The sequence below is a fragment of the Macaca nemestrina genome, chromosome 5 (assembly GCF_043159975.1).
Source record: "Macaca nemestrina isolate mMacNem1 chromosome 5, mMacNem.hap1, whole genome shotgun sequence".
Taxonomy (NCBI): Eukaryota; Metazoa; Chordata; class Mammalia; order Primates; family Cercopithecidae; genus Macaca; species Macaca nemestrina.
The window spans coordinates 44045805-44062580 of NC_092129.1; the positions used below are offsets into that span (position 1 = coordinate 44045805).

Below are 16776 nucleotides of genomic sequence, written 5' to 3' on the forward strand. Positions count from 1 at the left end.
GCTCTTCCACTACTATAATGTTCTGGTATCCAAGAGTGTTGATGCGCAATATATAAATGCCAAGTCCAAGATTAAAAACTCAGGCAACTGACTAACTTTTAAAAAGTTCCCCAAACTATGTCAATATATCTAAAATGTATATATATACATTTTAAGAAAGATTATTCTCAATAAGTTCTATTAAAAATAAGTTCAATTGTTTGGTCCATCTAACTTCACTACTATTAGTATGAGCTTTCAGTCTACAGTAAGATTTGTTTTACCTTTTTCTCAACGTGACACCAACACAATCAAAAGGAGCTAGTGAGGTGCTAACATGTGAGAATCAGCCCAGTGATTCTGGTCACAATACATTTCAGGGAGAGGAACCCATGTCGCTGGGATTGGGTGATATGGTTTATTTTCCTTCCCTGATTTGGATAACCAAATGGAACAGATAGAGATTCTGATGGGAATTCCTTCAAAAGAATTTTTGTAGAAGCAGAAATAAAGGAGAAGGTTACTGCCGAGCTTTATTAGAGAGGATGCCACATCTGAACTGTGGGTCTCATAGTCTACAGGGTTAGCACACAGACCTCAGATGTTGGTCTTTACAATTCATTCTCAGATTGGCAGGTGTTTGTTTTTCCTTGAAACTAGAGGCACTGGGTTCACTAAGTCCTCCCCTTTTCTCCAACCAGCCAATTTTAGAGTTACTAGTGAGGAGACAGTCCACTTTGAGGATTCTCTGATGGTTGAGAGTAGCTTCCTTTGCTCCTAGGGGCCCCAATTTATTGAGAAGGCGGCTGCCTAGGAGCACTTAGAACAGGGTACAAAACAATTCACATGAAATGCTTTGCTATTGTAGGCAAGAGGGAGAAGAATGAGGATCAAAGATAATAAATACAGAAATGGACCAGACTAGAATGTGCCATGAACTGAAGGATGGCATGACTCAACCCCCTGCTGTCTTCCCTTTGTAGCTCTCAAAAATCCTAGGTAGGAGAACTGAGTGAAAGTTTGAAAATATGTTATCTATCTATCTGTCTACATTTATTTATGTATGTATTTATATTTCGAGACAGGGTCTTCCTGTCACCCAGGCTGGAGTGCAATGGCACAATCATAGCTCATTGCAACCTCAAACTCCTGAGTTCAAGCAATCTTCCTGCCACAGCCTCCTGAGAAGCTAGGACTACAGGTGCTCATCACCATGCCCAGCGAATTTAAAAAACTGTAGAGATGGGGGCTCACTATGTTATCGAGGTTGGTCTTGAACTCCTGGCCTGGGGCAATCCTCCCACCTTGGCCTCCCAAAGTGTTGGATTACAGGTGTGAGCCACTGCACCTGGCCTGTTTATCTTTATATTGAGTATATTTCTATTTTATTACAAAACTAAAAAGAACTTTAAAATATCTACAATTTTCAATCACATATACTTCAGTCTCCTAGCCCCAAAATTACACACATATTGGAGGTGGTGGTGGACACTCCAATTCTAGCCTCTTTCTTTCTCTTGCTGTTATTTCTCAACTTTTCTTTCCTTTTTTTTTTCCTTAAGAAATTCTTCTTTTATGAATTCTAGCTCAGGCTTGTTCAAAGGTACCAGCCATGGTCTTTATTTAATGAGGTGCCTGAAAAACTAAGTCTCCTTTTCTCAGCTCTAACTGGAGCCTGAATCTTTCTGAGAAAAGAAGCTAATCAAAGATCTTACCAATTCAGCATACTTCTTGAATAAAAAATCGAACTTTTCTTCAGGTGTTGGCAACTTGTTCAGATTTTGCATTAGCAGGTTGGCTTCTTTGCCTTAAAAAAAAAAAAAGACATGAAAAAAATAAGTGTTGAATTTACAGTCAGGTGATAAGGGCTGGAGTCTCAGATTGACCACTTGCTAATTATTCCCCACTTTGGCCAAGCCATTCATCTTATCAGATGTAATTTTCTTTCCTATAGAAAGGATGACACCTACTTACAGAGTGAATGTTAGTTGGGAAGTTTGTGAATGTGTGGCACAGTGTGAGGTTCATGGCAGACTCTCAATAAATGTTTGCTATAACAGAATCCCCCAGTTTTCATCACAAGAATCCATTCTTATTACTCCTCCCTGTATTCTTCAGAATCAAAAGATTTTATGCATCAAAAATACTGACTTTCTGAAAGACTACATCACCCATTTTCCCATTTGAATTAACAAAACGGAAGCAAAACAGCCAATCAAAATTTCTGACTAGTATGAAACAGCAACACGGAGTTGCTAGGATTCCAGCCAAAAGCAGAGAAGCTTGATGAAGTAGCCTGCCCATTTTTCCCCTGTGTTTTTCGTTCTTTTGGTAACTCTTTTCCCTCTTTTAGAGGGAACCAAGTTTCTCTTTTTTGTACATAAACCCATTCCTTGGGATTGGAGTGGGAATACCTCTGATCCTGTTTCCTACCAAACAGAATAAAATCATTATAGAAGGAAAACCAAGTGAAGACATGGAGGGCCTTTTCACAAGCCTTTTTGTGTCTCTGTGATAATGGACGCAGCCTTCTCTGGCCTTCCTTTCCTTCACCTAGGCCTTAATATCCGTTGGCAGTTTCATTTTGTTTCCAGTTGGAGCTTATGCTATATTAAAAAAAATTAACCCTGTTAAATAACAATGAACAGGTGGGGCATTTTTCCCATCCCTACCTATCTATGAAAACCACTCTGTTTAATCACAGTAGAGTGGTCAAGCCACACAACAAAGCCCACACTTCCTGATATAAATCTGCTTAAGAAAATTAACAACTTGGTTGGGCGAGGTGGCTAACACCTGTAATCCCAGCACTTTGGGAGGCCGAGGCAGGCGTATCACGAGGTCAGGAGTTCGAGATCAGACTGACCAACATGATGAAACTCCGTCTCTACTAAAAATACAAAACTTAGTCGGGCGTGGTGACGCGCACCTGTAATCCCAGCTACTCAGGAGGCTGAGGCAGGAGAATCATTTGAACCAGGGAGGCAGAAGTTGCAGTGAGCTGAGATCGTGCCACTGCACTCCAGCCTGGGTGACAGAGTGAGACTCCGTCTCAAAAAAAAAAAAAAAAAAAAGAAACGAAAATTAACAACTTTGATCTTTCCCCCAAGAACAGACATTTCCCCTTGGCTAGAGTACTTGCTTTCATCTTGGAGAGACATATATGTCATGAAATTAGGGTTGCCAGATGAAATATAGGACGTGGGGCACACTTGTACTAAAAAATGAGTGGTGTTTACCTGAAATTCTAATTTTTCTGGACATCCTGTATTTTCCTTTGCTAAATCTGGCAACCTTACATGGAATCAAGGAATTTGATGTCTAGAAGGAATTTCAAAGAGCATCCAGACTAATGGGTTAATTTCATGGATTTTAGTATTTAAGGCCCAGAAAAGTCCAAAGTTACATGATTAGTGCTGGCAGAGCGAAGGCTTGAATCCAAGGCTTGTCTCCTTGTTCTAAGTCACTCCACTCTCATGTGGAATTCTGATGCTAGAGAAACCTAGAGAAATAGGAAACTTTTTTTTTTTTTTTTTTTTTTAAATGACCTCATTTCCAACAGTTAGTTTGGTCTATCTTTGCCTAGTGAGTCAGTTCAGATTAGCCTAAGACAGGGGAAGGTGGGTGTGAGTAGGGTCCCTCCCAGCTCTCCAATTATGGCCTGTGGCATCTGCAGCTGATAATCACTGCTGCCTCGCCCCTGCCAGGCATGTGCTTTGGTTATCCCTCTACTGACAGGGATAGATTTGTATTGGTCAGGCCATTCCTTCACCCTTGTCTTCAGTCCAGGGAAGGTGCCCACATAAAGACTACAATCCCAAGTTAGAGTGTCATCTATTAAAGTCAAGAGACTGTACCCTTGATCATTCTTGGCCCAGGATGCAACGTAGCATTTGGCCCATGGCAAGTGCTCAGTAAATGATGATAATAATAGAATAAAACAAAGCTGTCCAGGCGCGGTGGCTCATGCCTGTAATCCCAGCACTTTGGGAGGCTGACGTGGGCAGATCATGAGGTCAGGAGATCGAGACCATCCTGGCCAACGTGGTGAAACCCCATCTCTACTAAAATACAAAAAATTAGCTAGGCCCAGTGGTGGTGTGCGCCTGTAGTCCCAGCTACTAGGGAGGCTGAGGCAGGGGAATCACTTGAACCCAGGAAGCAGAAATTGCAGTGAGCCGAGATTGCACTGCACTCCATTGCAAACAGACAAATGAAACAAAACAAAAACAAAGCCAACTAGCTCAAACTCATATCATGGGAGTCAAATAAACAATGTCATGAAAACAACTTTTTGTGACCAACTAGAGGAAAAACAGGTCTTACTCTCACCTGTGATGTTTTACGTTTCCTGGGATACGGCTCAGTGTGTGTACTGAGATATAAAACCATTACATGTCTCGTTTGGGAGAGAGAGAAATGAGTGAGTCCAAAGGTTCTCGCTTTCTTCCCACATTAAGTATCTTCTCCCCTTTAGTTTTATTTTCTGTAACTGTGAGAAGAGGTTTCTTTTGTTTGTTTTGTTTTTTAACCTTCACACACTCACTGAGGTCTCTTTCTGCTCTAGTCTTTTTGCTAGAAGGTTAACATCCAGGTACATCAATATGCCTTCAAAAATTATTCCTCCCGCCAACAAAAGATCCAGGAAACAGAATTTCTGTTTGTAAGTCTCACAGGAAAAGCACTAAAACTGGAAATTAAAAAAAAAAAAAAAATCCGGCCGGGCGCGGTGGCTCAAGCCTGTAATCCCAGCACTTTGGGAGGCCGAGACGGGCGGATCGCGAGGTCAGGAGATCGAGACCATCCTGGCTAACACGGTGAAACCCCGTCTCTACTAAAAAATACAAAAAAAATACTAGCCGGGCGCGGTGGCGGGCGCCTGTAGTCCCAGCTACTCGGGAGGCTGAGGCAGGAGAATGGCGTGAACTCGGGAGGCGGAGCTTGTAGTGAACGGAGATCGCGTCACTGCGCTCCAGCCTGGGCGACAGAGCCAGACTCCGTCTCAAAAATATATATATATATATATGGGCATGTGCAGAATTCATAAGTTTATGACATTACTGACCTCAGTTTTTAAACTTCCATTGGTGTTGTTGGACTAGGGTGCTATGTGGAGTAATCATGAAGGAGGGGAGTAGACAGAGACTTGCTCATCATCTACAAAAGGCTATCATTACATCTCCATGGAAATAGGGTCATTTGGTGACAGTGTCAAACACAAGAGGAAAAACTGACTTTATTCAGGGACGCTTTATCAGGAAGGAATCACCTGCCTTCTCCCTAATGTGTCCTTCCAAAGCAAGCTGCATTTCTTCCTCATGAAAGCTAGGAAGGCATGTGGGCATGTAGCCACCGCGCTGCGAAATTCTCAGCGTGGTAGGAAGTCTACATGAAAGTGGAACCACCTGTGCAGTAGACACAGCGCTGTCGCATATGGCTGTGGTCACTGGCACAATTTTATTGGAAGATGGAGAAATTATTTTTAATCAAAGAAACAAAAAACTGGCTGGGCACGGTGGTTCATGCCTGTAATCCCAGCACTTTGGGAGGCTGAGGCGGGCAGATAACGAGTTAGGAGATCGAGACCATCCTCGCCAACATGGTGAAACCCCGTCTCTACTAAAAATACAAAAATTAGCTGGGTGTGGTGGCGCGTGCCTATAATCCCAGCTACTCTGGAGGCTGAGGCAGGAAAATCACTTGAATCAGGGAGGCAGAGGTTGCAGTGAGCCGAGATTGTGCCACAGCAGACCAGCCTGGCAACAGAGTGAGACTCTGTCTCAAAAAAAGAAAGAAAGAAAGAAAAGAAAGAAAAGAAAGGAAGAAAGGAAGAAAAAGAAAGAAGGAAGGAAGGAAAGAAAGAAAGAGAGAGAAAGAGAGAGAGAAAGAAAGAAAGAAAGAAAGAAAGAAAGAAAGAAAGAAAGAAAGAAAAGAGAGAGAAAGAAAGACAGACAAACCTGAAATTAAAGGCAACTAAGCCAGCTGAAGAAATGTGGACCAGGATTTTTCTGAAACTTTTAGCATAGTAATGATTGTTTATACTAAGTTTGGTGACAACTTATGCAGATTTAATGTGTTCAAAACTATGCCTTTTCTGGCCGGGCACAGTGGCTCACACCTGTAATGCCAGCACTTTGGGAGGTCAAGGCAGGCAGATCACCAGAGATCAGGAGAACCAGCCTGGCCAATATATAGTGAAACCCCGTCTCTACTAAAAAATACAAAAATTAGCTGGACCTGGTGGTGCACGCCTGTAGTCCCAGCTACTTGGGAAACTGAGGCAGGAGACTTGCTTGAACCTGAGAGGCAGAGGTTGCAGTGAGCTGAGATCGGCCACTCTACTTCAGGCTGGGGGACAGAGCGAGACTCTGTCTCTCAAAAACAAAAGTATGCCTTTTCTCTTCCAAAATTTTTTTTTAAGAACTTTGGGGTTAAATTTGATTATGAATAGGTACTTGTGTACCTCTCTAACCACCTTCCTGATTTCCACGTATTGTGGCAGAAACTTAAAGCCAAAAAAGACTGTGAATGTCCCTCTTTCAAATGTTAGACCTAGATTCATATTTCACTGTTAGTTTTGTTATTCTTCTAATATGATATGATTTCTAAAAATAAGCATGAGATAAATAATTCCTGAGCATCTATAGATATCTTTTAAGGGAAGTAAAATTCATGTATGCAGAGGATAGGAAGGAAAGTATTATTAAATTCATACTGGACTAAGGATGGAAGATCTGGTTCCAGAACCAACTCTGCCATCAACTAGTTGAGTGATTTTTTTTTTTTTTGTAGACTCTCAAACTCTCTGGCTTTAATTTCCCTGTCTATAAAATTAGTGGGTTGACTAAATGGATTCTGAGTTCAACCTTTAAGATTTGGTCATTTCACAACTAAAATAGCTTTCACCATTTTTAGCTTGATTTAGATAACAACAAAAGTAAAAGCAACATTGTTTGGATGGCATATTTGTTATCTTAGACTATTATGATCCACTTTTTAAATTTACAAAGGTTCTCTTACTCCTCACTGTCACCATTCATTGTCAGGGTTTTCGTTCGCTTGTTCATTTGGTTTTAAGGCTTCTAGCAGTTTCGAAAATACCACCTAGACTGTGTTTTCTTATCAGATTTTGTTCCATTTGGCTGACATTTTCTATCTCTTCTCTTTCAGTGGCCTTGTCAAATTTGTAGGGGAACTTTGGCCTCTCACTCAGTAGGAGAGTGGATCTGATCTGAAGTTCTTAATAGGTCAACTGATGATGTGCATACACTATTACCAATAACGAAAATAAAAATATTAGAAAAAAACAGTAAAATATTCATCCATCCAATACCTACCTTGATCAGAAGAGAATACTAATAATTTTTCTCAAGACTTTTCTCTCCCCTTCCATCTGCTTCTGTAAACTCTCCTCCCTGTCAAGGTCTGGTCTAGGTTCTAGCTTCTCTATGAATCTACTTGTCAAGTTTTGTCTCTGCTTATTCCTCTTTCCCTTGAATTTCTCTGGTCTTCTTACCATCTCCTTCAGAAAATTTAGTCTCCTTGAGAAAATACCATCTCCTTCAGAAAATATCAAAGCAGCAGGTTATTACTCTCTCAGAGAAACTAGAAATCAAGCTAAAACAGATGAAACAGACTGTTTGGGAGAGTGACCAGATCGTTCAAAGGAAGACTAGGGGCCGGGCACAGTGGCTCACGTCTGTAATCCCAGCACTTTGGGAGGGTGAGGTGGGCAGACCACTTGAGGTCAGGAGTTTGAGACCAGTCTGGCTAACATAGTGAAACCCCGTCTCTACTAAAAGTATAAAAATTAGCCATGCATGGTGGCACGTGGCTGTAATCCCAGCTACATGGGAGACTGAGGCAGGAGAATCGCTTGAACCTGGGAGGTGGAGGTTGCAGTGAGCTGAGATAGCACCACTGTACTCTAGCCTGGGCAACAGAGTGAGACTTTGTCTCAAAAAATAAAGGAAGACTATGTAAATGGATGTCTGAAGACATTTCAGAATACTGATGTCCTAGTCAAGAGCCTCTCAGAAGGTACCACTGAAGCTCACTTGTAACTAGAAAGACAAAATTCATTAACTGAGCTGTAATACATGCTCCTTAGCCAATATGATGCTTGCTTCTGTACCACTTTGGTCCTACGATGACACAAGGTCCATCCCTTGCTTTATGACTAATCTTGCAATCAATCACATCAACTAGATAAGTAACATTTTTTGGCGGACTCGGAAACTCCCTAGGCTTCAATTTCCCTGTCTATAAAATTAGTAGGTTGACTAGATGGATTCTGAACTCAGAATAGCCCTATGAATGAACTTTGTTTTTCTCCTAGCCCACATAATGTTGTCAAAGAAGTGATAAATGAGAGATACCTCTGAGCCTGGAGGACACGAGTAGGAGAACGAAGCAGATACTTTAGATGTGAACACGGCATGGTGCTGCCTAATGGGAAATCTGTTTTCATTTCTTTCATTTCACATGCCAAGGGGAAAGCGACTTTACCCCCAGAGAGATTTTTAAATATTCCCCAACTGCTCTGGCAAGTACTGCGTTTATTGTACAATATGCAGCCTGAAAAGGAAAAATAAGTCCTGGGTGCTTGGGTTGTAGAGACATTTCCCAAATATTCAAGGTGTTCTGGAAAAAAAAAAAAAAAAAAAAGGTTCTTGGCCAAGCGCAGTGGTTCATGCCTGTAATCACAGCACTTTGGGAGGCTGAGGCAGGCGAATCACCTGAGGTCGGGAGTTTGAGACCAGCCTGACCAACATGGAGAAATCCCATCTCTACTAAAAATACAAAACTAGCTGGGCGTGGTGGCACATGCCTGTAATCCCAGCTACTTGGGAGGCTGAGGCAGGAGAATCGCTTGAACCCGGAGGGTGGAGGCTGCGGTGAGCCGAGATCACACCATTACACTCCAGCCTGGGCAACAAGAGTGAAACTCCATCTCAAAAAAAAAAAAAAAAAAAAAAAAATGTCTCTCACTGATCCAATAAGTCAGTAAGTTTTGGAAATGATGGAAACTATACCCATCACTAGTTTAGATTTTCATTGTGTATACAGTAAAGGTCAGAGAATTCTGGCAGTAAAGAAACTGTTTAACTTTGTGAAATCTCAAGCATCTCAAAGTAGACACACTTTGGAAAATGTTATAGTAGAGAGTCAAAACATTTTAGCATCTCAAATGTGCCAATAAAGCAAATAGCATCTGATAAAGACGTCTTTGATCAAGTACATAAGCAAAAACTAAGAATATGTCTTCAGATATGGGTTGAATGACTTATTATCTAAGAGGTCCAAATAGGTTATAAAAGGAGACCGCAGCCAGACGTTTATATTTGCTCCAAAAGAGTGAAGAAAACACTTTCTGAAGAATCAGAACCATTGCTTCCACAATCTGTTTGCGTCAAAATTACCCAGGGTGAACATTTCCCATGCTCTCCTAAAAATTTTCCTGTTCCTGGTCTTGCATTTATACTATATGACAATTAGCTTATGTGTCTTCTTTTTCCTCTCTACCTAGTGATCCTTGACCAAAGGCCATGACTTATTTATTTTTGTGCACCTAGCACAGTGCCTCATAAACACTAGGCATTAATAAATACTCATTGTAGGCCGGGCACGGTGGCTCACGCCTGTGATCCCAGCACTTTGGGAGGTTGAGGTGGGCGGATCACGAGGTCAGGAGATCGAGACCATCCTGGGCCAACATGGTGAAACCCTGTCTCTATTAAAAATACAAAAATTAGCTGGGCTTGGTGGCGCATGCCCGTAATCCCAGCTACTTGAGAGGGTGAGGCAGGAGAATCGCTTGAACTAGGGAGTCGGAGGTTGCAGTGAGCCGAAATCGCACCACTGCACTCCAGCCTGGCAACGGAGTCAGACTCTGCCTCAAAGAAAAATAAATAAATAAATAAAAATAAAGAAATAAGTACTCATTGGGGATTTGAGGATAGGTAGAAATTCCTAGGTAAAGAAACTAGAATGTGCACAGTCCTTGTGGGAGATGGAGTATAGCATGTTCAAAGAACTGAGAGACAAGATCAGGCTTCACTCCAGGCCTACAAACTCCAAATATCTGTGTGTGGGGGCTCAGGAGCAGCATTTTTCACAAATTTTGCAATTGATTCTAATAAAGTTGGAAAACCATTAGTCTAGACAATAGCACAGTACCATTTAGCTGGAAAGTAGCTAAGAAGGCTGCCAAAGCTACTTGCAAACAACTGAAAGTTTAAAATGGTGGTTGTTGAGGTTAGCCTAAAAATGTTGTTTTCATGCATGATGTAGCTGTTAAATAGTACAGTGTTTACAATAATATGCTAATGATGATGAGTGGGAAGGCACAAAAAGGTCATGAGCCCACACACACTCAATTAGAGTGGATACACCTAGATACTCTAATCCACAAGCATTGATTTTGGTCAAACACAGTCAGTTTGAATTTGGTAATTTGTAAATAGTGGCAGAATTAGAGAGTTGGAATTTTTAAAAACATCATCCTGATTATTTGGTAATTGTAAGATTAATGCAGATTATGAAATAACTCATGGAAGAGAGTAGAAATCCAAATTGGTTATTTTAACTTTATGCCTATTTTCTTCATATCTTTCCCCTCAACAACACACACGCACACACACACACACACACACACACACCAATTCCTATGTAAAAGTTTTAGGGTGATTGAAAAATAACTTTTCTGGTTAGGAACACTTGAAGTTGCTTACCTCTGGGATAAGGTTTTGTATATTGTCTTATGGAAACTTGAATAATGACTAGCTTTGTAAAGGGACGCATTTGAGATGTTTGGTCAGAGAAGAAAAAATTGCTCTGTAACACAGAGCAATTTTATTATGTTTTTCCATGTTCCAAAACACTAGAGTGATTCCAACCCTGCACTTTGGAACTTGAAGATACTTTAAAGTTATTATCTGGGTTCTTTTAATTTTATACTAGTTGGGTCAAGTATGCTATCTCAATGTGTCATTCAGCCCTTCTTGAAAGCATTGTAGCAATGGGTTTTAGCATCATAGCGGTATCTGTAGGAAAACAGCCCATTGCATGGCAAGAGTGATGCCATCTTAAAGCAAACCTGCCACGATGACCAATGTTTGACTCCTCCATACCAAGGTGTTCTGCAGCAGGGATCTCCAACCCTGTCTACCAGTCCATGGCCTGTTAGGAACTGGACTGCACAGCAGGAGATGAGTGGCAGGCAACAGAGCAAAGCTTCATCTGTATTTACAGCTGCTCCCCATCACTCACATTACCACCCGAGCTCCACCTCCTGTCAGATCAGTGGTGGCATTAGATTCTCATAGGAGCATGAACCCTATTGTGAACTGCGCATGCGAGGGATGTAGGTTGCACACTCCCTGTGAGAATCTAATGCCTGATGATCTGTCACTGTCTCCCATCACCCCCAGATGGGACCGTCTAGTTGCAGGAAAACAAGCTCAGGGCTCCTACTGATTCTACATTATGGTGAGTTGTATAATGATTTCATTATATATTACAATGTAATAATAATAGAAATAAAGTGCACAATAAATGTAATGCGCTTGAATCATCCTGAAACTGTCCCTCCCCAGTCCATGGAAAAATTGTCTTCCCTGGTGCCATAAAGGTTGACCGCTGTTCTGCAGCAAGGTCTTTAAACAATGCCTGTAACATAGATAATCCCTCAGAAAGATGCTTATCTAACGTTCCCAGTGGTCATGACTTTTGGCAAGGAAGTCTGAGATGTGACCAGCTGCACATGACTTTACCTAAAAGCTTGCTATGTAAAGGACACTTTCTGGAGAGTGGGTGCAGGGATCCACTGTCTCACTGCTGCCCAAGACAGCACTACTGTTTGTAAGCCCCTATTAAATATTTCTTTCTGAGAAAGTGGATTTGTCAGCTTCTGCTTTTGGCCTTCAGCTCCCTTGGTCTTTGTGAGTAGGTTTGTATATACCTGCTCACTGCAGAAAAATATTCTACTCCAGTTTGGGATATTTTTGGGTTTACAGATAATCTGGTTACTGGAGGTTGAACCCAGTTCTGACACCAACGCTTATGATCTTTCACTCTACCACACAGTCTTCTGGAAACAAATAAGATGTGGTCTCTGCCCTTGATAGATTCTCCAACTAGCATGGGAGACGGGTTATAAACAAATGACTTGCTGCAGAAAATTTAATGGGAAACTAAGGAAGGTGATGCTGCCTCTACCTGGGCGTATCAGGGAAAGTATCACACAGGAGTGGGTATTTGTAGTGAGTGTTTCCACCAGGAAAGATAAGCAGAGGGACTTTCCTATGTACAGTAACATGCTTTCACTCATAGTTTAAAAAATTAACATTCTCACCCTTTTTTCACAGCCATCGTTGGTGTTACCAATCTCCCGTGCTCTCCTAAAAAATTTTCCTGTTCCTGTTTTTGCACTTCTCCTATAGAATTTATTTACGTGTCTTCTGTTTTCTCTATACTTAGAGCTCCTTGACCAAAGGGCCATGACTTATTTACCTTTTTGCACCTAGCACAGTGCCTTACAAAGACTAGGTGTTAATATACAGTCATTGGACACTTGAGGATGGGTAAAGATTTCTAGGTAAAGAAACTAGGATGGGCACAGGCCTTGTGGGAGATGGAGCATAGCATGTTCAAAGGCCTGAAAGACAAGATCAGAATGACTAGCTATTAGGCAGTAGTGGTGGTGGTAGTAATAGAGGCAGAGTGTTCAGGAAGATGATATTGTAGGGTAGAGTAATCTGAGATAAAACTGGGACTGGTTGGAGTTAGATCATTAGGATCTTAGAGAACATGTTAAAGATTTTGGTCTTCATCCTAAGAGCAGTAGGAAGCCATGCAACAGAGGGTCAATGGGTAACAGACTGAAAAGTTCACCTGAGCTGTATTGAGGGGAAAGGGCTGGGGACAAATACAGCAAGGGAAAATGTAGAAGGCTATCACAGTAATTCAAATATTAGATGTGGCTTTTAGTGAAGGTTGGAGGAAGTGCCCCTTTTTCAGGAATACTATACAGAAAAGTCATATATTTGAGCATAACTACTTGCCTAATCCTTTTAGGATTTTCTTTTCCAATTTTTGCTCTTTATTGCTGACAGGCTCTTTGACAGTGGGTGGCTCTCCAGAAGCAACAGGTTCTCTTCCAGCCTCTTCAGTTGTTTCCTCACAGTCCCCATCCTCGTTGTCAGGTGATTCCGCATTCTCAGGCTGCTCACTAGCCCTGGCAGTGAGACCCATAAGTTTCCCTGCTGTGCTGGCAGCAGACCCATAAGTGTTAATGATGTCTTCCAGCTGTCGATTCAGCTCTTCAGAGATATCGGGGTGCACATCTGCCTCTTTCTCCGGTGGCTGGACTGGGGTTGAAGAATCCTGACCATCTTCCTTCTCCAGGCCATTGTGATGGGGTAATGATGAACTGTCCCCTGGAGGTGTTGACTGTTGTTCCGCTGAGAGCTGTTCAGCGTGATTAGCCTCCATCTTGGGACTGGTATCTAGTGGTAAGCACATTAGGCTTTACATAGCTAACCTAGATGCTACATATCAATGCTTCATTTCAATGGTAAGGATATCCCCCAAGTGAATGCCAACTAATTATGGTCTCTCACATAGAGTGAATGTCCTTTCACAAACCATTGATGTTACAATTATTAAAGTAGGAACACTGAAAAGTTGTTTTTCCAAATCAAGTCACACTACTGGCATATTTTTGGTTTTGCTCTTCACTTTCAACAGTATTCCTTATTCTTCACATTAAGAAAGTAATTCATGCTATTGTTTCTTTGTGGCCTTATTTGTCATTTTGCTTACACTAGTCAGTTTGTGTTGTCATTTTCCTGTATAGTTTTATATAGATTAACAATCACTGGAGGTACATGACTGTGTGTATTTAAAATGTTTAAATCTAAAATGGCATTAGTTTTCTTTCAAAGTTAAAATATTTAATAGAAGAGCCATCGAATTTATTTAAATGACTCATAACAATAACATCTCTAAGCTCTATTTGATCCATAAATCAGTATTTTGCTTAGTATGAATATTTTGATGTAAATGCATTATTACACTCGATACAGGAGACATTTCTCACTTTTCCGGCATTTTCTTTTTCAGATAAGCAACACGAATGCTTTTTCTGAGGCTCAAACTGGCATCATTTTTCAATTAAGACAGGGAATGAGGAAAGGTATAAATAAATAAACCAAGTAGTATAGAAACACAGGCCGGGTGCGGTGGCTCATATCTGTTATCCCAGCACTTTAGGAGGCCGAGGCGGGTGAATCACTTGAGGCCAAGAGACCAGCCTGGCCAACATGATGAAACCCCGTCTCTACTAAAAATACAAAAATTAGCCGGATATGGTGGCCGGCACCCGTAGTCCCAGCTACTTGGGAGGCTGAGGTATCAGAATTGCTTGAACCGGGAGGCGGAGGTTGTAGTGAGCCAAGATTGCGCCACTAAACTCCAGCCTGAGCGACAGAGCAAGACTTTGTCTCAAAAACAAAACAAAAGCATGATGCTGCTTATAACAACAATTCCTTAAGTTTCTATAATACTCTTTTATTCCAATATATAAACCAACATTTTAAAAGAGAAAAACAGATTACAACTTTCTCTTCTAAGTCAGGAAGCTCTAGAAAAACAATAATTTTTAAGAAGTAGCAATGTTTCATAAACAAGGAGGAGACCAACTCGAGAAATGATTCAGCAATAATAAGGGCCCTTGGGAAAGGGTGAGAGATGGAACTGAGTCAGAGATTCCAGTGTTTCTGACTATTACCACTTCTACGGCTGCAATAGATTTGGTTTAGGCCTTTAAGTTATGGTGCATTTTATTTTTAAATAATATTTAACAGTGATGCTGCTAAATAGCAGCATAAAAATAAGGCAAGATTCTCATAATTCGCAGGTTTTGCTGTTGTGGTAACGTGAAAGTGAAAACAAAAGCATACTGTTCTACAACTGCTATAGCTTCCTTTTCCTGTTCTTAGGGCAGCAGGTGTCAATCAAATGCTCGGACACCAACAAGAACAGAAAATTCAACACACAGACATTGCCACTGATGTGATGTTCACTAAACACTCATAACTTAGAGGAAGTACTTTTTTTCTTTCACTGTATTGAATTCACCAACTTAATTATCAAATAATGTAGCAAACAATTTCATTATCTTCATCACTTTATCCTGACCTCTACTTGTTGATTGCACTCATCTATATATAACTTAGGCCTCCCCTAAACACGGAGAAAGACACACGGCACCTGCTGTCCAGCCAAAAGTTATTTTAAGCTATTCTAAAATGAGTCATGCCATTTAGCACTTCATCCTTAAAAATCAAGAAAATCATTTTTCAATCAAATTGAAAACAGTAAACATTTGCTGGCTTAAATCCATACGTAGGTTTTAAAATTGGGGAGACTATCTTAGGATGAAATAAAATCTCAAGTAAAATGAATTTCAAAATAATTAATTTAAAATAAGCTGTCCATAGGAGTTTTACTTTGGTTAGTCTAAATGCAAGTGGCTGTTTGTATTCAATTTGTTCTTTATCAGATGCCACAATCATTGATTTTTTAAATTATTAATTCCATGGCTATTCTTTAAACTCCTGTTCCACATTTACTTTAAAACAGAACAGTCATTATAAAGCCTAGGACAACTCAATTCCTAAAAGTAGTCTCAAGACAAGTTAACAAGAGGGAAGAAAACAAAGTCAAAGAACTTCGTTACTTTTCAATCATCCATTGTATATTATGTGGCAAAGAAATTATTTCAAACTTTTATCTTATATAAACTTTATTGCCTTATTTTCCCCTCCCCAGGGAGAGAACTTTTCACTTGTGTTGGCTATTCCAGATGACTATCACAGACACATCCCTCCCTAAGCAACATATTTATTTATAAATACAACAATGAAAAGTTCTCCAACAGTTCACTGGCAATCTCAAAGTTGCAAGTTTCAAACACCACAAACCGCACCCTACATCTTCTCACGGGGCTTGGGGGAGGGTTTATCATACTTACCAGAAGGCAAGAAGCTAAGCAAGAAGAGAGAGGAGAGGAAAGAGGCAGGAAAAAGCAAGTCAGAGCTGCAGCAACAGCAGGGGAGGGCGGGCTGGCTGTGTTCTTACAAGGGAGAGAGAAACCCAATACACACACACACACACACACATACACGCGCGCGCACACACACACACACACACGCCACAGGCACTGCTGGAGGCAGCAGTCTGGGGGAGGTGGGGGTAGGGAAAGGAACATCGTATGACACAGTGAGGGGAAAATACATCCAAGCTTCCCTAGCTGTTGCCACGGGAAATATCTTAGCAGAGAGAAGCAGCTGGAAGATCTCATCGGACTCTCCATGTTTTGTTTGTCCTTTCGGAAATTAAAACTCTGACTATATCATCCCCTTTGCAAATGCAGTCTTTCACCATTGTTATCCTTTTGGGTAGAGATCAGTTTTTCTTACTTCTTGGTTTATCTCCAGTGTGGTGGATGATTCATCTTCTTTTTCTTCTTCTTCTTCTGCTAGCTTAATTGGTGTCAGGTTTGTTATAGGAATCACGGAAAAAGAAAAACAATGGCATAAGAACAGGGAGGTGGTGGAACTATTTTAATTCTGATGTCATTGGTTTGTTTGCAGAGTTTGAAATAAACATGTAGATGGTGATTTTGGAGCTGAACTGAGTATAATCTTCCTGCACATGGTAATTGGTGTGACCTTGGAGCACAGTCTTTCCCAGGTAACTGTTCCCACCTCAGACAAACCCTCAGGGAAGCAG

At 41.0% G+C, this 16776-nt stretch overlaps 1 protein-coding gene across 1 annotated transcript in view; it reads right to left on the reverse strand.

Moving 5' to 3' along the window:
* LOC105465724 (taxilin beta) overlaps nucleotides 1-16148 on the reverse strand; it is a 50436-nt gene extending 34288 nt beyond the window's left edge. Inside the window, exons 1-3 of the mRNA XM_011714308.2 lie at nucleotides 16016-16148; nucleotides 13044-13487; nucleotides 1695-1786 (exon numbers count right to left, since the gene is read on the reverse strand). Of these exons, the coding sequence (XP_011712610.2) occupies nucleotides 1695-1786; nucleotides 13044-13473 (522 nt within the window). The 5' untranslated portion in view covers nucleotides 13474-13487; nucleotides 16016-16148. The remainder of the gene's footprint in view (nucleotides 1-1694; nucleotides 1787-13043; nucleotides 13488-16015) is intronic.
* Between the last annotated feature and the right edge of the window lie 628 nt (nucleotides 16149-16776).